The following is a 27669-nucleotide window of genomic DNA, read 5'->3' on the forward strand; positions in this document are numbered from 1 at the left end:
CCCTGCAGTTTCCTTCCCCAACCTATGCCATCTAAATCTCACCTAATCGCATCATAATTTCCTTTCCCCAGCTATAACTCTTGCCCTTCGGTATATACCTGTCCTTTTCCATTGCTAAGGTAAACGTAATCGAATTGTGGTCACTATCATCAAAGTGCTTACCTACCTCCAAATCCAACACCTGGCCTGGTTCATTACCCAGTACCAAATCCAATGTGGTCTCGCCTCTTGTTGGTCTATCTACATACTGTGACAGGAAGCCTTCCTGCACACATTGGACAAAAACTGACCCCTCTAAAGTACTCGAACTATAGCTTTTCCAGTCAATATTTGTAAAGTTAAAGTCCCCCATAACAACTACCCTGTTACTTTCGCTCCTATCCAGAATCATCTTTGCAATCCTTTCCTCTACATCTCTGGAACTTTTCGGAGGTCTATAAAAAACTCCTAACAGGGTGACCTCTCCTTTCCTGTTTCTAACCTCAGCAGACGAGTCCTCATCAAATGTCCTTTCTGCCACTGTAATACTGTCCTCGACTAACAATGCCACACCTCCCCCTCTTTTACCACCTTCCCTGCACTTTCTGAAACATCTAAACCCTGGAACCTGCAACAACCATTCCTGTCCCTGCTCTATCCATGTCTCCGAGATGGCCACAAGATCGAAATCCCAGGTACCAACCCATGCGGCAAATTCACCCACCTTATTCCGGATGCTCCTGGCGTTGAAGTATATACACTTCAAACCACCTTCCTGCCTGCCAGTACACTGCTGCAACCCTGAAACCTCATCCATGACCTCACTACTCTCAACCTCCTGTACACTGGAGCTACAATTCAGGTACCCACCTCCCTGCTGAATTAGTTTGAACCCTCCCGAAGAGCATTCGCAAATTTCCCCCCCAAGATATTGGTACGCCTCTGGTTCAGGTGCAGACCATCCTGTTTGTAGAGGTCCCACCTACCCCAGAAAGAGCCCCAATTGTCCAGGTATCTGAGAAGGTAATGAAGAAGGCATACGGCATGCTTGCCTTCATCAGCCGGGGCACTGAATTTAAAAATTGGCAAGTCATGTTGCAGCTTTATAGAACCTTAGTTAGGCCGCACTTGGAATATAGTGTTCAATTCTGGTTGCCACACTACCAGAAGGATGTGGAGGCTTGGGAGAGGGTACAGAAAAGATTTACCAGGATGTTGCCTGGTATGGAGGGCATTAGCTATGAGGAGAGGTTGGAGAAACTTGGTTTGTTCTCACTGGAACGACGGAGGTTGAGGGGTGACCTGATTGAAGTCTACAAGATTATGAGAGGTATGGACAGAGTGGATAGTCAGAAGCTTTTTCCCAGGGTGGAAGAGTCAATTACTAGGGGGCACAGGTTTAAGGTGTGAGGGGCAAGGTTTAAAGAAGATGTACGAGGCAGATTATTGACACAGAGAGTAGTGGGTGCCTGGAACACGTTGCCGGAGGAGATAGTGGAAGCGGGACGGTAGCACAGTGGTTAGCACTGCTGCTTCACAGCTCCAGGGTCCCGGGTTCGATTCCCGGCTCGGGTCACTGTCTCTGTGGAGTTTGCACATTCTCCTCGTGTCTGCGTGGGTTTCCTCCGGGTGCTCCGGTTTCCTCCCACTGTCCAAAGATGTGCGGGTTAGGTTGATTGGCTAGGTTAAAAATTGTCCCTTAGAGTCCTGAGATGCGTAGGTTAGAGGGATTAGCAAGTAAATATGTGGGGGTAGGGCCTGGGTGGGATTGTGGTCGGTGCAGACTCGATGGGCCGAATGGCCTCCCTCTGCACTGTAGGGTTTCTATGGTTTCTATGATAAGGTAGTGACTTTTAAGGGGCGTCTTGACAAATACATGAATAGGATGGGAATAGAGGGATATGGTCCCCAGAAGGGTAGGGGTTTTAGTTCAGTCAGGCAGCATGGTCGGTACAGGCTTGGAGGGCCGAAGGACCTGCTCCTGTGCTGTAATTTTCTTTGTTCTTTGTTCTTCTTTGGGTGTGTGAGAAAATATTGTGCTATTAAGTCTTAGACAAACACGGGACACGGTGGACAGAGTACCCTTCGTCGTCCAGTACTTCCCCGGAGCGGAGAAGCTACGGCATCTCCTCCGGAGCCTTCAACATGTCATTGATGAAGACGAACATCTCGCCAAGGCCATCCCCACACCCCCACTTCTTGCCTTCAAACAACTGCGCAACCTCAAATGGACCATTGTCCGCAGCAAACTATCCAGCCTTCAGGAGAACAGTGACCACGACACCACACAACCCTGCCACAGCAATCTCTGCAAGACGTGCCGGTTCATCGACACGGATGCCATCATCTCACGTGAGAACACCATCTACCAGGTACACGGTACCTACTCTTGCAACTCGGCCAACGTTGTCTACCTGATACGCTGCAGGAAAGGATGTCCCGAGGCATGGTACATTGGGGAAACCATGCAGACGCTACGACAACGGATGAATGAACACCGCTCGACAATCACAAGGCAAGACTGTTCTCTTCCTGTGGGGGAGCACTTCAGCGGTCACGGGCATTCAGCCTCTGATCTTCAGGTAAGCGTTCTCCAAGGCGGCCTTCACGACACACGACAGCGCAGAGTCGCTGAGCAGAAACTGATAGCCAAGTTCCGCACACATGAGGACGGCCTAAACCGGGATGTTGGATTTATGTCACATTATCAGTAACCCCCACAGCTTGCCTCCTGGACTTGCGGGCTGTCCTGTCTGGAGACAATACACATCTCTTTAACCTGTGCTTAATGCTCCCTCCACCCACATTGTCTGTATCTTTAAGATCTGGTTGGTTGTAGGGATTCGCATTCTAATCAGTATTCTGTAACTTGATTTTGTGTCTCTGTGCCCTGTTTGAGAGCACATTTCCACTCCATCTGACGAAGGAGCAGCGCTCCGAAAGCTAATGGTATTTGCTACCAAATAAAGCTGTTGGACTTTAACCTGGTGTTGTTAAAACTCTCACTGTGAGCAAAGTAAACAGCATGGGTGCACTGCCATCACCACCTTCCTGCTCCAGCTCCTCTCACTCTCAATCCAGAGACCCAGGAAATGCTCTGGTGACCATGGCTTGAATCCTACCACAGCAGATGGTGAAATTTAAATTAAATAAAAATCTGGAATTAAAAGTCTAATGATGACCATGAAATCATTGTCGATTGTTATAAAAACCCATCTGATTCACTAATGCCCTTTAGGGAAGGAAACCTGCCATCCTTACCTGGTCTGGCCTACATGTGACTCCAGATCCACAGCAATGTGATTGACTCTCAAATGCCCTCTGAAGTGGAGGGCAGTTAGGAACAGGCAATATTTGCTGGCCCAGCCAGCGATGTCCACATCCCATGAACAAATAAGAAACAAATCATCCAAAGAGAATCTGAGTTCTTTGCCTTATTCTTTCTGCAGATTTTCTCTACTCTGTAGTCCTCCACCATGCTCTCGAGATACAAGTCTCGAAATAGCTCGAGCTGGTGTTTGTCATATTGGTCCTCATTCAAAGTCCAATCAAAAGAGACAAATAGCACCATCAATCCTGATGTGATTGAGAAAACGTCCAACATGTAAAAAGTAATCTTTCAGCAAAAGTATTGTGAACAAAGCATTTCCTGCAAGCAGATAAGAAAATATCTGAGTAGTGACTTTATATATTACATTAGCAGAAAATGAGCCAAGGATCTGCCTTCGAGTAGATGTCACAATGATGAGAAATTGCGATTGATCAGATCTACCTATAACTTCACCAGCTCACAAAAAAAGCTTTTTTTTTAGAAAAGACAATGACCAAAGTTGACTACCATCAGTCACCAAATGTTGGGTATTGTAAGTTTACCACTTTTCTGGAAAATTCCTAAAGGATTGCATTGCAAACCTGCCCTGACATGTTGCACAGAAGTTCACACCTGTGGGGCAGCATGGGAGTGTCCAGGTTCACTTCAAAAAAGGGTTCTTGAAAGGAAACGCCCTAGCATGAAATGTGGTAGTCGGTGGTTGGAGCCAGCTGTCCGATGAGCTGTAATTTTCTCTGGATTTAACACCCCACCCAAACCCTCACAATTTAATATGCAAACATTCCCCTCAAGGTCTCCTGTAATTTTACTGTTCACTTCTTGATTGCATTTCCAAACAACATGAAATTGTATTTCAAGAGGAATAATTGTATCAATAAAAGAGAGAGTTCTGTGCTTTGTTTGTACTCTGCAAATTGCATAACTTTTCTAAACTGCATCATCCAGCTATCATTGGTGTGATTAAAGGAGAAATAATGAGGCAAGCAAGTCAGCAGTTAGAAGAACAAAAGCAAAACTTACAAAGACGTCCAAATCTTCATTTGTTGGTCCCTCAGCCAGGATGGATTCTCCTGCAGTGCTGCTAATTTCATTGGGCCGCTTGTATGTAAACATGGTTCCTCCTCCCTCATATTTACCAGGTCGATCGATAGCCCAGTTACCATTAATGATTGGTTGTCCAGAGCGACTTTTCAGTGCTTCAAAGAGCAAAGGAAACATTATGTTCCCCAGTAACTCTAATTTTTGCCCCAATTATTTATCATGAAGTACACTTTGGTAAATGTAAATTTATCCCCAAATTAGAAATCCTAAACAAACTGATTGCAATCAGTTCCAGTGCATTGGTAAGATTTATGAGAATATCAACAAATAACAACAAAATATTTGTTTCAGCAGAAGAAAACTAGCTTTCCAAGGCAAGCTTAAACCTTTATTCAGGGCTCACCGCACTGATCAATTCCATCTCTCTCAGGAATTGGGTCTTGAGGGTTCCTTAATTTCTCTTGGGACCAAACCAAGATGTGCCACAGCCTTCAGGAATTCACTCGGATTCTCCTCAGAGTTCTTACTATGCTTTGAAACATGAAAAGTCTTGTAGTCCTTCCACTGGCCAGGTGACTCTCCACCTTTCCTCACTCACAATTGTGGACATCCAAGCTCACGCACAGGCTTCAATGTTTCCTTGCTCAGTGCATCAGAATTAGAAAAACTCTTAGCTACTGGTCAATAGTTCCTGGAAGATTCTCTCTCTGCTTCCCAAAGCTGCTCCCAGGATCCAACTGCAACTTCTGGCAGCTTTCTCTCACTCCCTATTCCAAGCTGTACCAATATTCAGTATAAACTGAATGATTTTTGTGAAAAATTAGTTGCCCCAAACAAGGGATAGATTCCAAACCCCATGTCATTCCCATGTCAACATGCGATGTCCCAGATAGAGATTTCAATTCATAAACTTCAATTCCCAAGTCTGATCTTTGATCTGAGTAGTAGATGGATACTTTAAGATCCTCCATTGTTTTCCAATTTCTCTTTAATCTGCAGGAATTAGATGAATATTTTATAGCTTTAATGGGGACAACTGCAATCTTACAAGACTTACTGGCTCCATTCCGAAGATAAGAGCACACTGGTTATTATTTATCGTCCTCATACCTCTTAACTCTAACCCCTTTAACGGGTTTGCTTCGAATTGTTTTTCAATTTCACAAACCAGATGCTTTCATTCTCATACATTTAAAACTTCATTCCCACCCAGACTAAAAACTTTAATCCCCAATACATATGAATCATGAAATTAGAGATTTCACAACAACAATGATGCAAGTGTCTATCAGTCCCATGTCAATTGGGTGTCTAACCATTGGCCTTGGAAGCATGATCGATCCATTGTGGATAAATCAAGAAAAAGGGTAAAAGTTTCTCGGATTGGAAATACATGGTGGGTGATGTCAAACAGGGGCCAATATTGGTACTGATTTTACTTAATGGATATATATATAGGAATTGATGCAATAATACACATATTTATTGGTATCAAATTGATGGAAAATTGTGACGAGGATTCTGCAGAAAGATGTAGAAAAGCTTGTAAGTTGGCCAGATTCTGCTAAATGTAGAAAAATGTGAAGGAATGTGTTTGGAAGTGTAAGAAAGAAAATACACTTCAAATGCCTACATTGTTAATTAAGTAGGAGAGAAAAGAGATATTGGTGTAGATTATTAAAGTAAAGAACAAAACAAGAGGATATGAAATGAACTTGCACAAGACATTAGTTAGGCTGCAGTTGGATTATTATGTATATTTTTGATAACTCGTACATTGGGTATGAAAAAATTAAATAAGCTGTAGCAGAGTCTTTAGGATGTTAACAGAGATGAGTAGATGATATTCAATGAAGAGAAGTGAGAGATGTTCATTTTGGCTGGAAAAATATGGAGAGACAGTATAAAATAAAGGGAGAAACTCTAAAGGAGGTGCAGGAACAAAAGGACATCTATCTACATATACTCAGGCCACTGAGGGTGGCAGGGCATGTTGAGTGAGCTGTTAATAAAGCATATAGTATTTTAGGCTTTATTAATAGGGGCATTATGTACAAAGCTAAGGCGATTGTGTTGAACTTGTATAAGACATGCAAAGAAATATTATATTTTTCAATATTTTCCCATTATCACTGTGGTATACTGTGAAATAGGTTTGTCTGTGAGTATGGGAATAAATAATTTAAATAAACTGAAGACAGTTGACTGAAAGTTTCAGAACATCAAAAAGGGGTTAGGTGTAAAAGCAAGTAGTTTGAAGTGGAGATGAGCGGAGCTCAAATGGTGTACTCGTGGGCACCATGAATAGAAATTTTAACTAGGAAGATAAGGAAAGTGACCTGAAGTTAACAATTATGTTTCAAAAGGAGCATGTAAAATTGACATAGATCATAAACGGTTGAAGCAAAGTAGGAAGTTTACTTTTACCCAAAAGGCAATAGTATAAAATAACATGACAGATTTGCAAATTTTGAGAAAAGAATCTTCTAAAGTAATGTAAAACAAGTCAAAAATAAAAGAAAAAAACATTTAAAAAGAGCTTAAAGAACAAAGAGAACAAAGAAAAGTACAGCACAGGAACAGGCCCTTCGGCCCTCCAAGCCCGTGACGATCATGATGCCCTAACTGGACTAAAAAAAACCTTCTGCCCTTATTTGGTCCATATCCCTCTATTCCCTCCCTATTTGTGTACCCATCCAGATGCCTCTTAAATGTTGCTAATGTGCCTGCTTCCACCACCTCCTCTGGCAGCACGTTCCAGGCACCCACCACTCTCTGCGTTATAAATTTACCCCACACATCTCCCTTAAACTTTCCCCCTCTCACCTTGAACCTGTGCCCCCTTGTAATTGACACTTCCACCCTGGGAAAAAGCCTCTGACTATCCACCCTGTCCATGCCTCTCATAATTTTGTAGACTTTTATCAGGTCTCCCCTCAGCCTCCGTCTCTCTAGTGAAAACAATCCTGGTTTTCAACCTTTCATAGCAATCACCCAAGAGACCAGGCAACATCTTGATGAACCTTCTTTGCACTCTCTCCAAAGCTCCCACGTCCTTCTGGTAGTGTGGTGACCAGAACTGCATACAATACTCCAAATGTGACCTAACCAAGGTTGGCTAAGGCTACTGGGGAGAATTTAAACTAGATAGGTTGGGGGGAGGGGAGCTAGAAGAGTTGACTGGGATCAAGGAACTAATTGATGGGGGGGAGGATGCAGGGGTAAGGGGAATTACAAAATTAATGGTAGAGGAGAGGGTGCAAGTGAATGAAGGCGGTAATTTAGATAAGGGAGTAGAGGGAGAGGGTGTTCGCGACTCATCAAAGCGGGTCCAGATAAAAGCTGGAATAAGGACACTTTGCCTGAATGCACGAAGCATTCGGAACAAGGTAAATGAGTTGATGGTGCAAATCAGCACAAGTGGGTACGATCTAGTGGCCATTACAGAAACGTGGCTGAAAGGTGACCAGGACTGGGAGATGAATATCCAGGGGTATCAGGCGTTTAGGAAGAATAGACAGGAAGGAAAAGGTGGTGGGGTCGCGCTATTAATAAGAGATAATATCAGGGTAGTACTGAGGGATGACATAGGCTCTGAGGAACAAAACGTGGAATCATTATGGGTAGAGATGAGGAATAGTAGAGGGAGAAAGACACTAGTAGGTGTGGTATATAGGCCCCCAAATAATAATGTTGAGGTAGGGAGGGCTATAAACAAGCAGATAAGGGATGCGTGTAAAAACGGAACGGCAATAATCATGGGGGACTTCAACATGCACATTGACTGGCAGACTCAAGTCGGTAAGGGTGGAATGGAGGAAGAGTTCTTAGAATGCTGTCGGGATAGTTTCCTTGAACAGCATGTTACGGAATCGACGAGGGAACAAGCTATTTTGGATCTGGTATTGTGTAACGAGGTAGGTAGAATTAAGGATCTTATTGTGAAGGACCCTCTTGGGTCTAGTGACCACAATATGGTCGAATTTCTGATTCAGATGGAAGAGGAGAAAGTTTGGTCCCAAACCAGTGTCCTCTGTTTGAACAGAGGGAAATATGATAGGATGAGGGATGAATTGGCTAAGGGAGACTGGGAGAGCAGGCTGGCAGGTAGGATAGCTGAGGAACAGTGGAGGATTTTTAAGGAGATCCTTTTCAGTTCTCAGCAAAAATATATTCCAGCAAAAAACAAGGATTGTAAGAAAAGGGAGAACCAGCCGTGGATAACGAAGGAAATAAAGGAGAGTATTAAAATAAAAACAGCTGCGTACAGAGTGGCCAAAAATAGTGGAGAAACAAGTGATTGGGAAAAATTTAAGAAACAACAAAGAGAGACTAAGAAAGCGATAAAGAAAGGAAGGATAGACTATGAAGCTAGGCTAGCAATTAATATAAAAAATGATAGTAAAAGTTTTTATAAATATATAAAAAGGAATAGAGTGGCTAGAGTGAATGTTGGACCCTTGGAGGACGAGAGGGGGGAGTTAATAGTGGGAAATGAGGATATGGCTGAGTCTTTAAATAAGTTTTTTGTGTCGGTCTTCACGGTGGAGGACACAAATAGTTTGCCAAATATTAACGATAGAGGGTTGGCAGCAGGAGAAATACTTAATACAATTAATGTTACCAGAGAGGCAGTGCTGGGTAGACTAATGGGACTGAAGGTGGACAAGTCCCCGGGTCCGGATGGAATGTATCCCAGGGTATTGAAAGAAATGTCAGAGGTAATAGTGGATGCGTTAGTGATTATTTATCAAAACTCGTTGCATTCTGGGGTAGTGCCGGTTGATTGGAAAACGGCTAATGTTACGCCGCTGTTTAAAAAAGGAAGGAGACAAAAGGCGGGTAACTATAGGCCGGTCAGCTTAACGTCTGTAGTAGGGAAAATGCTGGAATCCATTATTAAAGAGGAGATAGCAGAGCATCTGGATAGAAATGGTTCGATCAATCAGACGCAGCATGGATTCATGAGGGGAAAGTCGTGCTTGACGAACATGTTGGATTTTTATGAAGATGTGACTAGGGCGGTTGATGGAGGAGAACCGGTGGATGCGGTGTTTCTGGATTTCCAAAAGGCGTTTGATAAGGTGCCCCATAAAAGGCTGCTGAAGAAGATTAGGGCACACGGAGTTGGGGGTAGTGTGTTAAAGTGGATTGGGGACTGGCTATCCGACAGGAAGCAAAGAGTCGGAATAAATGGGTGTTTTTCCGGTTGGAGGAAGGTAACTAGTGGCGTGCCGCAGGGATCGGTACTCGGGCCGCAACTGTTTACCATTTATATAGATGATCTGGAGGAGGGGACGGAGTGTAGGGTAACGAAGTTTGCAGACGACACAAAGATAAGTGGAAAAGTGAATCGTGTGGAGGACGGAGAAGATCTGCAGAGAGATTTGGACAGGCTGAGTGAGTGGGCGAGGATATGGCAAATGGAGTATAACGTTGAGAAATGCGAGGTTATACACTTTGGAGGAAATAATAACAAATGGGATTACTATCTCAATGGAAACAAATTAAAACATGCTACCGTGCAAAGGGACCTGGGGGTCCTTGTGCATGAGACGCAAAAGCCCAGTCTGCAGGTACAACAGGTGATCAAGAAGGCAAATGGGATGTTGGCCTATATTGCGAGGGGGATAGAATATCAAAGCAGGGATGTCTTGATGCACCTGTACAGGGCATTGGTGAGGCCGCAGCTGGAATACTGTGTGCAGTATTGGTCCCCTTATATGAGGAAGGATATATTGGCATTGGAGGGAGTGCAGAGAAGGTTCACCAGGTTGATACCGGAGATGAGGGGTTTGGATTATGAGGAGAGGCTGAGGAGATTGGGTTTGTACTCGTTGGAGTTTAGAAGGATGAGGGGGGATCTTATGGAGACTTATAAGATAATGCGGGGGCTGGATAGGGTGGAGGCGGAGAGATTCTTTCCACTTAGTAAGGAAGTTAAAACTAGAGGACACAGCCTCAAAATAAAGGGGGGTCGGTTTAAGACAGAGTTGAGGAGGAACTTCTTCTCCCAGAGGGTGGTGAATCTCTGGAATTCTCTGCCCACTGAGGTGGTGGAGGCTACCTCGCTGAATATGTTTAAAGCGCGGATGGATGGATTCCTGATCGGTAAGGGAATTAAGGGTTATGGGGATCAGGCGGGTAAGTGGTACTGATCCACGTCAGATCAGCCATGATCTTATTGAATGGCGGGGCAGGCTCGAGGGGCTAGATGGCCTACTCCTGCTCCTATTTCTTATGTTCTTATGTTCTTATGAAAAGTCGTGGAAAAATCTGCATCTAAATTACTTCACAGGCATCTGTACAATTAATTACAACATTTAGTAATAAATTACACACTATAAAAATAAACGTCTTATGTTTGGCAGCTGCTTATCAGATCTATATCTGAGAAACATGATTGCAAATGGTTCATAATTCCTAATTTCCCGTCAGGACATTAAATATTCTTGTTTCCAGCCAGTTTCAGAGTCACAAACCTCCTGGCTCTTTTCAGCTTAGGAAGCCAGCATCTCTGTCTGAGGTATATAAAATTTAACCTCTCTGATACTGTATGTGTAAATTGTCCATCGTTTCTTAACTTGCATGAGGTCAAGTCCATATATCATAATTTCTCTCAAAAAAGAGCATACACTGGATTTCTCATGTTAATAAAACTTTCAGTATATTCCTTCATTCAAAGTGGAAAGATGTAGAGTTCACCAGACCACAGGAAGGACAAGATAGGTTTCATCCTCCAGGGAGTAACTTTTTGCCCAATATTAAACCAATCTGTAATAACAATACATCTCCCAGATAGCAATTTAATTCACAACCTAATCACAAAACCAAGACTAACCACCACCTCGGGGAAAGGTTTCCAAAACAGTATTTAATCATTTAATTTCTTTAGAATTCCACAAGCAGGTGATGTTTAAAACAGGCAAGCAGTAATGCAAATAACATCTGGTACTTGTTGCTTTCCTCCTTTATATTGCTTAAAATTCTTGACATTATTTAGTCACACATTATAGAATGAAAAAGGTTTAACAAAAGAAAAACTCAGAACACTGATCGAACATGAACTAAGTTTGTACTGCTTATCATTGTTTTCTGTTGGCTGGTTTCTTACTGTGTTTACCCCAGTCCAACGCCGGCATCTCCACATCATTGAAGCATTTGCGCAGAGCACAGCCTCACTGTCACCGTCAATGCTTAAAATTTTCAAGATGTTAATTTTTTATATTTTTACACCAAAGTGAATAACTTCCCCGCATTATACTCTATCTACCACTTTGTTATCTAGTAATTTAACATGTCTCTAAATCTTGCAATCCCCTCACAGCTTATATTCCCATCTAGCTTTGTATCCACAATAAACTTAAAAACACTACTCTCACTCTCTCTCGCTAAGGAATTAATATAGAATGGAAATAGCTGTGGCCTCAGCGTTGATCCTTGCGGCACTCTCACAGCCTTTCAACTTGAAAATGCTATGCTTTTATGGATTCACTGTCTTCGGTCCATCAACCAATCCCCTTGCATTATAAATATATTACGATTGACTCCATTAGCCCTTATCTTGCATCTGAACTTTTTGTGTGGCACTTTGTTGAATTTGTTTTTGAAATCCAAGTATACAGCATTTACTGTTCCCCTCCATCTAGCCTATTATTTACATCCTCAAAAAAATTCATAAATTTGTAAAACACAACTTTGCCTTCCCCATCACTAATTGCAGACCGGATCTCTCAGCCAGGATTTTCCAGCCCCACCATGGCAGGACCCACTGTGGGAGATGCAGTGGCCCAGCCAAAAGTCCATTTACTTTCAGCAGGACAGTAGGATCCCAATGGCAGGCGGAACCAGTCCCAGCCTACAGATCTCTGGCTTTGGCTACGTGTCACGAATTTCTATTCCTGCCTGTTGTCCTGGCCAACTCCATTTTAACACAATGAGCACTGGCATCCTGTGAGATTGCGATTAGATTACTATCTCCACTCTAGGAGAGAGCACTTACCCAGGTAATTTCGGCTTTTGACCATCTCCATCACATTAATTTTAGTGGCTCCTTTTGGAATCTCCACTATTTTATGGTATCCAACAGTCGGCAGGTTGTGTTTGAAGATCCCAGAAACGATCTTACAAGCAGTGTTGTCTCCTCCACAAATTCCACATTTATCCATCAGTTTGTTCGACCCCACATACTCATCACAGCCGATTTTCTTTATGGAAAAAAATAAAAAGCTTCGATACAGTTTGGAATTTTAAAATGCTGATGAATAATTTTGGTTCAATTTAATGCCACTATCTTGTTGGCTAGAACCAAATCCAAGTAGATATTTCAGAAACTTGAAACTTCCAACTCCCAATTCTGAACAAGCTGAACTGAGATGCGGTCTCAAAGAACAAAGAGAACAAAGAAAATTACAGCACAGGAACAGGCCCTTTGGCCCTCCAAGCCTGCACTGACCATGCTGCCTGTGTGAACTAAAACCCCTACCCATAGAATCCCTACAGTGTAGAAGGAGGCCATTCAGCCCATCGAGTCTGCACCAACAACAATCCCACCTTGGCCCTATCCCTGTAACCCCACACATTTACCCCGCTAATCCCTCTAACCTACACAACCCAGGACACTCGGGCAATTTAGCATGGCCAATGCACCAAACCCACACATCTTTGGACTGTGGGAGGAAACCGGAGCACCCGGAGGAAACCCATGCAGACACAGGGAGAATGTGCAAAGTCCACACAGCCAGTTACCCAAGCTGGGAACCGAACCCAGGTCCCTGGAGTGGTGAAGCAGCACTGTGCCGCCCCATCCGGGGACCATATCCCTCTATTCCCATCCTATTCATGTATTTTGGGGAGACCACTTTGCAAAACAACTCCACTTAGTCCCAAGCACAACCATGACTTTCCAGTTGCTTCCATTTCAATTCATCATCCAGCTCATATTTCTGTCCTCAGCCTGTTGCAATGTTTCAGTAAAGCCCAACATAAGCTTGAGGAATGATGCCTTATCTCCCAATCAGGTCTTCAGGACTCAACACTGAGAATTCAACAACTTCAGACCATGAACTCTGTCCTCCATTTTGAAATTCAATTTTCATCCCCGATTTAAAATTGGTAACATGACATCAGCAAGAGCAGGTAAACATTTCACACATTAGTCATTCCCAACCCCCAAAATGACCAGAGGAAAATGATACAGGGTCAGGTTTACGGAGGAAAATGATACAGGGTCAGGTTTACGGAGGAAAATCGGATTTCCTCCCAAAAAAACTCAGTGTGGACATTCACACACTGAAGCTTGCTTCTGCACCCAGCTGATAATTCAGCTCAACATCATTAATTCTGGCTAAACTCCTTTGTTTTCAACTTTGATCCTCTGCTTCCCACATTTGTTTACTAGGTTTTAGCCTTTCACTTTCAACTTTGCTTCCATCTCTTCCGAATGTACTCTCAGGTTCCCTCCCCAACTCCCTTCCCCCCACAACCCACACCTTAACTAGTTGAAACCCTCCTCAATGACACTGGAAACCTGCCTGCCATGATATTGGTCCTAATCCTATAGATGATCATAGAATCTAAGGCACAGAGATAGGCCCTTGGCCTAAACTGGTCCATGCCGACCAAAATGCCCATCTAAGCAAACCCCATTTGAAAGAATCATAGAATCTATGGCACGGATGATGTACAACTTCTTCCAGCAATTTGGACTGCTCTGCACAACCTCCGTTCATTTTCCCTGTTCAATTCAATGCTCAATTCAAAGAGAAAGGCCTGCTAATGCACTCATGTCTGGGAATAACTGGCTTGCACAGAAGATTTGGAGTCTGCTGAAGGACTTAAAACACTTGCCACACCACTCATGTAGACTGTTGAAACTTGCAAAATCTATGCAAAGCTCCACTCTTATAGAATCATAGAATCATAGGATCCCTACAGTGCAGAAGGAGGCCATTCGGCCCATCGAGTCTGCACCGACCACAATCCCACCCAGGCCCTACCCCCACATATTTACCCGCTAATCCCTCTAACCTACGCATCCCAGGACACTAAGGGGCAATTTTTAACCTGGCCAATCAACCTAACCCGCACATCTTTGGACTGTGGGAGGAAACCAGAGCACCCGGAGGAAACCCACGCAGACACGAGGAGAATGTGCAAACTCCACACAGACAGTGACCCGAGCTGGGAATCGAACCCAGGACCCTGGAGCTGTGAAGCAGCAGTGCTAACCACTGTGTTATCCGATGCTGGAGTTCTCCAGAAATATTTTTCTCTTCCCATTCTTGTACTCTGGCATCTCCTAGGATCTATCCTTGACTCTTATTTTTCACCAGTGACATGCTTCCCTTCGAGGTATCATTGAAGACAGGGAATCATATTCTAAATGTATACTGCTGACAGTCAACTTACCCTCTCCACCACCTCTCTTGACTCCTTCACTGCATCTATATTCTACCGTCAGCTAGATATGGTAAGTGATTTTAATTGTGAAGAGGAAACAAGGAGCTTCAAGCAGACTTGGACAATCTAAGGCAAGAACATGGCAGATGGAATATAATGTGAATAAGTGTAAAGTTATCCACTCTGGTAGAAAAGAAAGACAGGATATTTCTTAAATGTTGATCGGTGGGGAACAATTGGTGTCTAAAGCAATCTGCATATCCTTAGAATCATTGAATCATAGAATACCTACAGTGCAGAAGGAGGCCATTCAGCCCATCAAGCCTACACCAACAAGCTGCTCTGACGAAGGGTAATCTAGACTCGAAAGGTTGGCTCTATTCTCTCCCCACAGATGCTGTCAGATCTGCTGAGATTTTTCAACATTTTCCGTTTTTGTTTCAGATTCCAGCATCTGCAGTATTTTGCTTTTATAATCATGTAAATCCAGTGATTCATTAGCAGGCTGGAAGCCCGATTCAGCAGCCTCCGGGTGATGCCCTGCCTCACCAGCCGGAAGCGTGATTTGATGATGCCCCTGAAAAGCGGGGTCCTGGCTCCATGGAATCCAAGGGGAGCAAATGGGTAAATGGCCTGCTTTAACGTTTTCTGTGTTGGGGGTTATGTGCGTCAACTGGGGGAAGCAGGGGTGCTCGAAAGTAGGGAGAAACTTCAGGGGTTCCACTCCAGGACAGGGGTGCCTTGGCTGGCCGGCTTCTTGGTGTGTTTAAACAGTGGCAATTCACACTTGGATAGGCACCAGACTGGGAGAAATGTTCATTCTTCTTTATGTCCTGTAACAGCTGTGAGGTCTCATGTTCAATGCCACTTCATGAAACATGGCCATCTTGACCCCTGCATACTTGAATCAGCAGTCCATTTACAATCTAGTCTAGCCCTAGGTTCATGTAACGACCCACAGTTGTTGCCAGCCCTTTCTGCATTAGGGTTAGGGCTAAGCCTGGATGAGCACAAGCTGTTGGCACTCCTTATGGAACTCCCTTCATCACTGACAGTCCCACAGCAGATGAGGGAGGGGAATTGCCGATGTGCCGGTAGCCCATGTCACATCAAGAACTTCACTGCTAAGACGTTCAGTAAACAGTTCATTGAGGCTTATGCCATCTGCCCTTGCCGCGCAGCCGTTCCCTCTTGCCTCATCCTTATCAACTGCATAAAATTGATGATCTCAGAACCCTCCTGGAGATCACAAGTGCTTTCTGACAAGACTCTCACTTTAAACAGACACAGTGCGGCAAAAGTTCCAGCAAAAGAACACATCTTTCAGTGATCAAAATCTTTAGTCTGCGGCACCACCTCAACTTCTTCAGGAGAGCTTGCCTGCATAGAATGAACATTTGAACCACACAAACACCTGCCACAACTCAGACAAGACACAAGGCACCCTCACTGAGGAACCCCCCACCCCCTCTTGGACTCCCAGGCAAAGCCAGGAGAAGGGCCACAGGCGCTATCACAAACACCCAAAATAGCACCCACAGTCTCAAGTGTGTGGGAGGGATTGTGAAGAGTGAAGGTTCTCAGACCAAGGAGTAGTTGGCAACTCCCTGAAGGGTACAGGGCTACACTGCCAATGCACTGACCCGGAAGGAGCCAGGGTTGGGGTGGGTATAGCGCTCCGCTATTCGAAGATTATGTGTCAGGTCATACCGTGGCTGCTCAGGTTCACAATATCGGTTTGGAGCCAACTCACTATATTCCTGCTGACTGATGCTGAGGCAGAGGTGGTGAGGGTGCCAGGGACAGCTCAAGCCTGACTTTGCACCAGGGGATTGCTGCAGAGGCTCAAATGCCATTTGACCATCAGGCTGAGGAGGGGGTAAGAAGATAGCGCATGGTAGGTTGTTGTATAAGGTTAAATCTCACGGCATCAGGGTAAGATAGCGAAATGGATACAAAATTGGCTTGATGACAGAATAAGAAGTCTCACAACACCAGGTTAAAGTCCAACAGGTTTATTTGTAGCAAACGCCACTAGCTTTCAGAACTGGCTGTTCCTTCGTCAGGTGGGTGGGAGTTCTGATCACAAACAGGGCATATAAAGACACAAACTCAATTTACATGAATAATAATTGGAATGTGAGTCTTTACAGATAATCAAGTCTTAAAGGTATAGACAATGTGAATGGAGAGAGCATTAAGCACAGGTTAAAGAGATGTGTATTGTTTCCAGACAGGAAAGTTAGTGAAATTTTGCAAGTCCAGGCAAGTCGTGGGGGTTACAGATAGTGTGACATGAACCCAAGATCCCGGTTGAGGCCATCCTCATGTGTGCGGAACTTGGCTATCAGTTTCTGCTCAGCGACTCTGCGCTGTCGTGTATCGTGAAGGCCGCCTTGGAGAACGCTTACCTGAATATCAGAGGCCGAATGCCCGTGACCGCTGAAGTGTTCCCCAACAGGAAGAGAACAGTCTTGCCTGGTGATTGTCGAGCGGTGTTCATTCATCCGTTGTCGTAGCGTCTGCATGGTCTCCCCAATGTACCATGCCTCGGGACATCCTTTCCTGTAGCGTATCAGGTAGACAACGTTGGCCGAGTTGCAAGAGTATGTACCGTGTACCTGGTGGATGGTGTTCTCACGCGAGATGATGGCATCCGTTTCGATGATCTGGCACGTCTTGCAGAGGTTGCTGTGGCAGGGTTGTGTGGTGCTGTGGTCACTGTTCTCCTGAAGGCTGGGTAGTTTGCTGCGGACAATGGTCTGTTTGAGGCTGTGCGGTTGTTTGAAGGCAAGAAGTGAGGGTGTGGGGATGGCCTTGGCGAGATGTTCATCTTCATCAATGACATGTCCTCTCCACTCCGGGGAAGTGCTGGACGACGAAGGGTACTCTGTCCACCGTGTCTGTCTTCTGAGGAGGTCGGTGCAGTTTTTCGCTGTGGCGCGCGGAACTGTCGATCGATGAGTCGAGCGTCATATCCTGTTCTTATGAGGGCATCTTTCAGCGTCTCGAGGTGTCTGTTGCAATCCTCCTCTTCTGAGCAGATCCTGTGTATACGGAGGGCTTGTCCGTAGGGGATGGCTTCTTTAACATGTTTAGGGTGGAAGCTGGAGAAATGGAGCATCGTGAGGTTATCCGTGGGCTTGCGGTACAGTGAGGTGCTAAGGTGACCGTCGTTGATGGAGATGCGTGTGTCCAAGAATGTAACCGATTCCGGAGAGTAGTCCATGGTGAGTCTGATGGTGGGATGGAACTTGTTGATGTCATCATATAGTTGTTTCAGTGATTGTTCACCATGAGTCCAAGGGAGTCCAAAGGAAGAAAATGTCATCGATGTATCTAGTGTATAGCATCGGTTGAAAGTCCTGTGCGGTGAAGAAGTCTTGTTCGAAACTGTGCATGAAGATGTTGGCATATTGAAGTGCGAATTTGGTCCCCATGGCTGTTCCGTGTGTCTGGATGAAGAACTGGGTGTTGAAGGTGAAGACATTGTGGTCCAGGATGAAGCGGATGAGTTGTAAAATTGCACCTGGAAACTGGCAGTTGTCTGCGCTGAGCACTGAGGCAGTTGCAGCAATGCCATCATCGTGGGGGATGCTGGTGTAGAGTGCCGAGACATCCATTGTGACGAGGAGTGCTCCTGGTTCAACTGCTCCATGTGTGCTGAGTTTTTGTAGGAAGTCCGTAGTGTCGCGACAAAAGCTGGGGGTTCTTTGAACAATGGGTTTCAGGATGCCCTTGACGTAGCCGGAGAGGTTCTCGCACAGGGTCCCATTGCCCGATACGATGGGACGGCCGGATGTGTTTGCCTTGTGTATCTTCGGGAGGCAGTAGAGATCTCCAACGCGGGGAGTACGTGGGATGAGATTGTTCCAGACACTCACCACTCTCTGTGGAGGCTCGTGGGGAAAAGGGTTACCCGCTAAGGTTATGGCTAATAACGCTGGTGTAAAGGCCCGAGACCAAGGCAGAAACCCGCTACAACGAGACCTACATTGCCACTCTGCCACCTGGAACATCATCGAGCAGTGCACAGGCCTAATGAAGATGCGTGTCCGCTGTTTGGACCACTCTGGCAGGGCTCTACAGTGTAGTGCCCAGGGGGGCGCCTGGATTTCTGTGTGTATCACAGTCTGGCATAGCAGCGCGGCAGCATGGTGCAGAACAAGGGAGAGGAACATACGGTTTCATTGGCGGAGGAGGAGGATGCGGACCCAGACATAGAAGTTTACAGCATGCAAACAGGCCCTTCAGCCCAACTTGTCCATGCCGTCCAGTTTTTACCACTAAGCTGGCCCCAATTGCCTGCTTTTAGACCATATCCCTCCATACCCATCTTACCCATGTAACTGTTAAAATGCTTTTTGAGAGGCAAAATTGTACCCACCTCTACTACTGCCTCTGGCAGCTCATTCCAGACACTCACTACCCTCTGGAACCTTTTGTATCTCTCCCCTCTCACCTTAAATCTATGCCCTCTAGTTTTAGACTCCCCTACCTTTGGGAAAATATGTTGACAATCTACCTTATCTATGCCCCTCATTATTTTATAGACCTCAATAAGATCACCCCTAAGCCTCCTATGCTACAGGGAAAAAAGTCCCAGTCTGTAAAGCCTCTCCTTATAACTTAAGAGTCATAGTGGTTTACAACATGGAAACAGGCCATTTGGCCAAACTTGTCCATGCACCCCCCCCCCCATTTTTTAACCTCTAAGCTAGTCCCAATTGCCCGCGTTTGGCCCATATCCCTCTATACCCATCTTACCCATGTAACTGTCAAAACACTTTTTTTAAAAGACAACATTGTACCCACTTCTACTACTACCACCTCTAGCAGCTTGTTCCAGACACTCAACACTCTGTATGTGAAAAGTTGCCCCTCTGGACCCTTTTGTATCTCTCCCCTCTCACCTTAAACCTATGCCCTCTAGTTTTAGACTCCCCTACCTTTGGGAAAAGATATTGACTATCTAGCTGATCTATGCCCCTCATTATTTTATAGACCTTTATAAGGTCACCCCTAAGCCTCCTACACCCCAGAGAAAGAAGTCCCAGTCTATCCAGCCTCTCTTTATAACTCAAACCATCAAGTCCCAGTCGCATCCTAGGAAATCTTTTCTGCACTTTTTCTAGTTTAATAATATCCTTTCTATAATAAGGTGACCAGAACTGTACACAGTATTCCAAGTGTGGCCTTACCAATGTCTTCTACAACTTCAACAAGACGTCCCAATTCCTGTATTCAATGTTCTGACCAATGAAACCAAGCATGCCGAATGCCTTCTTCACCACTATGTCCATCTGTGACTCCACTTTCAAGGAGCTATGAACCTATACCCCAAGATCTCTTTGTTCTATCACTCTCCCCAACGCCCTACCATTAACTAAGTAAGTCCTGTCCTGGTTCAATCTACCAAAATGCATCACCTCGCATTTATCTAAATTAAACTCCTTCTGCCATTCGTCAGCCCACTGGCTCAATTGATCAAGATCCCGCTGCAATACTTGATAACCTTCTTCACTGTGCACTATGCCACCGATTTTGGTGTCATCTGCAAACTTACTAACCATGCCTACTAAATTCTCATCCAAATCATTGATATAAATGACAAATAACAGAGGATCCTGCACCGATCCTTGAGGCACACCGCTGGTCACAGGCCTCCAGTTTGAAACCACCCTCTGTCTTCTGTCATCAAGCCAATTGTGTATCCATTTGGCGACCTCATCCTGGATCCCGTGAGATTTAACTTTATGCAACAACCTGCCATGCGGTACCTTGTCAAAGGCCTTGCTAAAGTCTATGTAGACAACATCAACTGCACTGCTCTCATCTACCTTCTTAGTTACCCCTTCACAAAACTCCATCAAATTTGTGAGACATGATTTTCCACTCACAAAGCCATGCTGACTGTCTCTAATCAGTCCTTGCGTCTCTAAATGCCTGTAGATCCTGTCTCTCATAATACCTTCTAACAACTTACTCACTACAGATGTGAAGCTCACTGGCCGGCAGTTCCCAGGCTTTTCCCTGCAGCCTTTCTTAAACAAAGGCACAACATTTGCCACCCTCCAATCATAGAGATCATAGAAATCATAGAAACCCTACAGTGCAGAAAGAGGCCGTTTGGCCCATCGAATCTGCACCGACCACAATCCCACCCAGGCCCTACCCCCATATCCCTACATATTTACCCGCTAATCCCTCTAACCTACGCATTTCAGGACACTAAGGGGCAATTTTTAGCATGGCCAATCAACCTAACCCACACATCTTTGGACTGTGGGAGGAAAGCGGAGCACCCGGAGGAAACCCACGCAGATACGAGGAGAATGTGCAAACTCCACACAGACAGTGACCCAAGCCAGGAATTGAACCCAGGTCTTTGGAGCTGTGAAGCAGCAGTGCTAACCACCGTGCTACCATGCCACCCTTCAGGCACCTCACCTTTGACTATCGATGATTCAAATATCCCTGCTAGGGGACCTGCAATTTCCTCACTAGCCTCCCACAATGTTCTGGGAATCCCTTCATCAGGTCCCGGGGATTTATCTACCTTGATGCACTGTAAGACTTCCAGCACCTCCTTCTCTGTTATATGTACACTCTTCAAGAAATCACTATTTATTTCCCCTAGTTCCCTCACATTCATGCCTTTCTCAACAGTGAATACTGATGAAAAATATTCATTTAGGATCTCACCCATCTCTTGTGGATTCGCACATAGATGACCTTGTTGATCCTTAAGAGGCCCTATTCTCTCCCTTGTTACTCTTTTTCCCTTTATGTATTTGTAGAAGCTCTTTGGATTCTCCTTTGCCTTATCTGCCAAAACAATCTCGTGTCCCTGTTTTGCCCTCCTGATTTCTCTCTTAACTCTGTCTTAACTCTACTCCTACATCCACTATACTCTTCAAGGGATACACTTGATCCCAGCTGCTTATGTATGTCATTTGCCTCCTTCGTCTTCTTGACCAGGGCCTCAATATCCCGAGTCATCCAGGATTCCCTACTTCTACCAGCCTTGCCCTTCACTCGAAGAGGAATGTGCTTACCCTTAACCCTGGTTAACACACTCTTGAAAGCCTCCCACTTCCCAGACGTCCCTTTGCCTTCCCACAGACTCCCCCAAATACCTGTTGAAAGTTCCTGCCTGATACCATCAAAACTGGCCTTGCCCCAATTTAGAATTTTAACTTTTGGGCCAGACCTATCATTCTCCATAGTTATCTTAAAACTAATGGAATTATGGTCACTGGTCCCAAAGTGATCCCTCACTAACACTTCTGTCATCCTTTCCTTATTTCCCAAGAGGAGGTCAAGTTTTACCCTCTCTCTAGTCGGGCCAGCCACATACTAAATGAGAAATTCCTCCTGAATACACTCAACAAATTTCTCTCCATTTCAGCCTCTAATACTATGGCTGTCCCAGTCAATGTTGGGAAAGTTAAAATCTCCTACTATTACCACCCTATTTTTCTTGGAGCTATCTGTAATCTCCTTCCGTATTTGCTCCTCAATTTCTCGCTCATTATTTGGGGACCTATAGTACAACCCTATCAAAGTGATTTCCCCCTTATTATTTCTCAGTCCTACCCATATATACTCAGTGGCCGAACCCTCGAATATATCCCCTCTCAGTACTGCCGTGATGTTTTCCCTAATCAAAAGTGCAACTCCCCCTCCTCTCTTACCTCCTGTTCTATCTTTCCTATAGCATCTGTACCCTGAAACATCGAGCTGCCAGTCCTGTCCTTCCCTTTGCCATGTTTCAGTAATTGCTATAATATCCCAGTCCCACGTACCCATCCATGCCCTGAGTTCATCTGCCTTGCCCATCAGGCCTCTTGCATTGAAATAAATGCAGTTTAATCTGGACTTCCCTTGCTCTCTGTCTTGCTTTTGCCTGATCTGTCTGGTACCAGGATTACTGACACTGCCTTTACTACTTAATATGCTCTCTTTAACTTCTATGCTGTCCTCAACTTTCTCTTCTGCCTCCCTCCTGCTTTGGGTCCCACCCCCCTGCCAAACTAATTTAAACCCTCCCGAGTAGCTCTAGCAAATCTCCCCACCAGGATATTAGCCCCCTCCAGTTCAGGTGCAACCCGTCCTCTTGTACAGGTCACCCCTTCCCCAGAAGAGATTCCAATGATCCAAAAATCTAAATCCCTGCCCCAGCTCTCAAGCCAAGCATTCATCTGCCTCATTTTCTTATTCCTACTCTCACTGGCATGTCACACTGGTAGCAGTCCAGAAATTACTACCTTCAAGGTCCTGCACTTTAGCCTTCTGCCTAACTCTCCATATTCACACTTCAGGACCTCATCCCTTTTCCTACCTATGTTGCTGGTACCAATATGTACAACGACTTCTGGCAGCTTAAACCATCAAGTCCCGGTAGCATCTAGTGAATCTTTTCTACACTCTTTCTTGTTTAATAATATTCTTTCTATAATAAGGTGACCAGAACTGTACACAGTATTCCAAGTATGGTCTTACCAATGTCTTGTACAACTTCAACAAGATGTCTCAACTCCTGTTTTCAATGTTCTGGCCAATGAAACCAAGCATGCTGAATGCTTTCTTCACCACCCTGTCCACCTGTGACTCCAGTTTCAAGGAGCTTTGAACCTGTACCCCTAGATCTCTTGGTTCTGTAACTCTCCCCAATGCCCGAACATTAACTGAGTAAGTCCTGCCCCGATTCGATCTACCAAAATGCATCACCTCACATTTATCTAAATTAATCTCTGGCTGCCATTCATCAGCCCACTGGCCCAACTGATCAAGATGCCATTGCAATCCTAGATAAACTTCTTCACTGTCCACTATGCCACCAGTTTTTTTAATGCAGCTTGATTGAACTGCTCAGATGACCCCAGTGTGGGGTCAGATGCATCATGCCATGGGTGCGACGTTGTTCCTGTGAAAAATTATTTTTCAAGTGTCCAACACTTCCGGTCTGATCGCGCTGATGGGGCTGGCAGGATTTGCTCCGGTTTTCACACCAAAAATGATATTTAGCCAAATTTTGGGACGATCCCGCCCGATAACTCAGTCGCACATTCCTTGGCTATTTCCCAGCAATATAATTGTTTTAGAAAAAGAGGCCAGTCTGTGAGTAAATTATATCACTAATCCAGTGCTGATGATTGCAGGGCCATTCAATGCTGCTGATTCTCTTTCAGCTGTGTCTCCCTTATCTCAATGATGATTTTGTTACCTGCTGTGTCTCATGTGTACTTGTCAGATTCTGACAGCATTCTGCACTCACAACAAAACCAAAATAAATTGACACCTTTGAAACTTGCACTAATTATTCTTTTGTGCCATTGTTGGGGAATAAAGAGGCCATCTTTAAAGTGCTTTGGATTTTCTGCTGAGGAATTTAGATAATCTTTTCACAGCTGCAAAACTACTTGTTTCTCCAGATAATCATTTAGAAAAATGTAATTTCTCTAAGTTTTAGGAAGATCTAAATATTATCTATTATTGTGTACAGATTTTCAGCTAAATCCTGTAAGAGTTTGGAGCTGGTTGCTCCAGGTTACCAAAAAAAGAAAACATTTCCTCTTTTTTTGGATCCTCCACTTTTGTGCTTCACCCTTTCATAGACTGCTTGCTGGATAATTGTTAACGAGCCGAACAAAAGTTATATCGAATGTGATAGACATGTCACTTTCATATGCAATCTGGGCTAATGAAAAGCATTGGAATGCTAGTCTGAAGAAAACTTTAGACTCATTATATCTAATAGGGGATTAGCAGGGGGGCAATTTTAGAGGCTTCTGCAGAACATTTTATGCTGCTCTTGGTTTAAGCCTATCCCACCAATTAAAGTTGGTTAAAGAGTTTCAGTTCTCATGACATCCAACAAAAATGCATTCAAATTCCATGCAAGAATGGATTTTTAAAATTTATCATAATTTACAACAACCAATGACAGATTGTTATTCACTGCAAAAAACATTAGAAAACATTTCTGTTTTAAAGCTTATGGAAAATAAAAGCCGTTAAGATAAACTCTTTTTATCACATAAAATATAAATTTTATCATATATACAAGGGCAGTCATGGATTTCTAAAAATAAGAAAACTGTGCCATCTACCCAAAATCCTGATGAGTTTATTAGTGAAAAAATATTTAATAAACCTTTTGGAATGCCAGGCTACTTAATGAGTAACTTGCTATGTTCTTTAGATATGAAACATGAGGTGTTCATTTGAAATTCACAGATACAACTGTTGCAAAACTGAATACAATTAATCTCGTGAAAGAAAATCTCATTGTATTTGTCTTTACCTGTCGGATATCATCATATCTCAATAAACAAACATTACAATACAAACTGCTCTTATGCTACAAATAAACAACAAGCACTGACAATCAGTTTTGAAGCTAAGCCAAGGAGCTCCATCCTCAATCTTTTATTACGGTGGTTAAACAGCAAATCCTTTTACCTAAACACAATGGAAACCAAGTGCGGCAAACTTTGCTATATCATTTTAAACTGTAGATTAGCTAGCTACACTTTGAGGTACGGTTACATGTGCTCCAGTTACTGCAAGTAGAAAATAATCACTTTATTTGATGAATTACAAATCAGATTTAAAGGTTAATGTCTTCATCTCAGTCCCTTATTCTGAGTTCACAGACCTAATTTTCTTTGTATTTTACTAAAAGTACCACACACTTTTACAAAACAAAAAATCCTCTAGAAATGTATCCACAAAGTTCCCTAAACTGGAGCAATTGTAAGTGACTAGTTCTTTTAAATTTATATCAAAAAGCATTTGGTAATTTAACATAAGACTTTCAGCAGCTTACCTCAAATCTGAGTACTGCCAGAGCAAATGTTACAAAACAAAGAAGTGGCAATATCAGATACCTGATGAACTTCATTACACAGCCAGACCCCATGCTACTCTTCAAGAGAAAGGAGCCTGTTAAATTTTAACAACTTATAGAGAGAGGTAGCCCCAGCCTCGTAACAAGTTAAGGACACAACTCTCCACCAAAACACTGGACTGTTGAGAACTTGCTTCAAGTCATGCTCTGATGGCACTAGGAAGCTGATCTGTTTCATGTAACGACTCCTCTCGTCAGGAGATGGGAACAATGATGGCTGGGGTGGGAATCGGGGCAGAACTGGGTTTAATGAAAAGTTGCAAGGGGAGGGACACAGTTTGACAAGGCCAAGAAATGCATTTGCTGTGACTGAACTGCTTGCAAAAGATAACCAGTTAAATGCTCAGTGAAACTCATCACAGCTTTGGCAGGCATGCCTGAGAGTCACAAGCAAAAGGAGCTTGCACAATTTGTATATCCTGTTAATTCAAAAACAGTTTAGGATATTATTTATCGGAAAATTAAGTTACTGGTGTGTGCAAAGGAAAAGTAAAAAGTAACCTGGAACACTAATCATCCTTTAAATTTAAACCACATAGCTTCTGGCCATCTGACCTAATATCCATTTTGTGGTTGAATACCATAATTTGTATTATGGTACCTCTGTTAAGTGCTTTGGGAAATTAAATGTTAAATGTGCTAACCAATATGTCGTTCTTGTAAAGGAGCAAAGTGAGACACAGAGGTAAAGAGTAGGTATTCTGGAGCATTAGATGTAGGCAACTGAAGGCATGGCCAATGGTGGAGCAGTTTAAGTCAGGGATACTCAAACGCCAGAATTCGCACCGAGAGAGCCTCGCTGTCTGACAGACATTGAGGATCAGTGAGAACAACTGTGTCCCGATGGGGAGAAGCACCATGCCACTGGAAATAGTGTTAAAGAATAAGAGTCATTAAGGTGGTTTAATTCAATGACATGTCCCGATTTAGCACGTGAGAATACTCCCCTGTGCCTGACATCACCCGTGCTGACACTGTGCCCCTACAATTCCTTAGGCTTCTGTACCCTCCAATTACATCTGGGTGTGTCCCCAGGATGCATATCAGACCAGCTGTTGCCTGAGATACCCTTGGTGGGCATCCTCTGGTAGGCCGGGGCCCTGGCCTACTTTTGGGTAAGCACAGTAAGAAGTCTCACAACACCAGGATTACTCCCTGTGCCACATGCCAGTGAGGCTAGAAATAGGAAGATACTACAGTTCAACACGTGGCTAAACAGCTCGTGTAGGAGGGAGGGTTTCAGATATCTGGACCATTGGGATCTCTTCCGGGGCAGGTAGAACCTGTACAAGGAGGACAGGTTGCATCTAAACTGGAGGGGCATAAATATTCTGTAAGAAGTTTAACAACACCAGGTTAAAGTCCAACAGGTTTATTTGGTAGCAAAAGCCACACAAGCTTTCGGAGCTTTCTGACCCCAGTCCAACGCCGGCATCTCCACATCATAAATATTCTGGCCAGGAGGTTTGCTCGTGTCACACGAGAGGATTTAAACTAGTTTGGCACGGGGTGAGAGCCAAAGCAAAGGTAAATTAACTGAAGGAGAACTAGAGAGTCGGGCCAGTTAGACTCAGGAGAAGAGTAGGCAGGGTGTGTTTGTTGATCAAAGAGGGTCTGTGGACTGAATTTCATTTGTTTCAATGCAAGAAGTGTAACAGGTAACGCAGATGAACTTAGAGCTTGGATTCGTACTTGGGACTATGATGTTGTTGCCATTACAGAAACTTGGTTAAGGGAAGGACAGGATTGGCAGCTTAATATTCCAGGATACAGATGTTTCAGGCGGGATAGAGGGGATGTAAAAGGGGTGGGGGAATTGCACTACTGATTAAGGAGAATATCACAGCTATACTGCAGGAGGACACCTCGGAGGGCTCACAGAACGAGACAATATGGGCAGAGCTCAGGAATAGGAAACCAATGTTGGGGGGTTATTATAGGCCTCCCAACAGCCAGCGGGAGATAGAGAAACAGATATTTAGGCAGATTTTGGCAAGGTGTA

General features: G+C 44.2%; 1 protein-coding gene across 1 annotated transcript in view; it reads right to left on the bottom strand.

Annotated features, from left to right (window-relative positions):
- LOC144480398 (thrombospondin type-1 domain-containing protein 4-like) overlaps positions 1–27669 on the bottom strand; it is a 226786-nt gene that overhangs the window by 103535 nt on the left and 95582 nt on the right. The window contains exons 8-9 of the mRNA XM_078199803.1: positions 12354–12558; positions 4331–4506 (exon numbers count right to left, since the gene is read on the bottom strand). Coding sequence (XP_078055929.1) covers positions 4331–4506; positions 12354–12558 — 381 coding nt within the window. The remainder of the gene's footprint in view (positions 1–4330; positions 4507–12353; positions 12559–27669) is intronic.

Source organism: Mustelus asterias, chromosome 29 (genome assembly GCF_964213995.1).
Source record: "Mustelus asterias chromosome 29, sMusAst1.hap1.1, whole genome shotgun sequence".
Taxonomy (NCBI): Eukaryota; Metazoa; Chordata; class Chondrichthyes; order Carcharhiniformes; family Triakidae; genus Mustelus; species Mustelus asterias.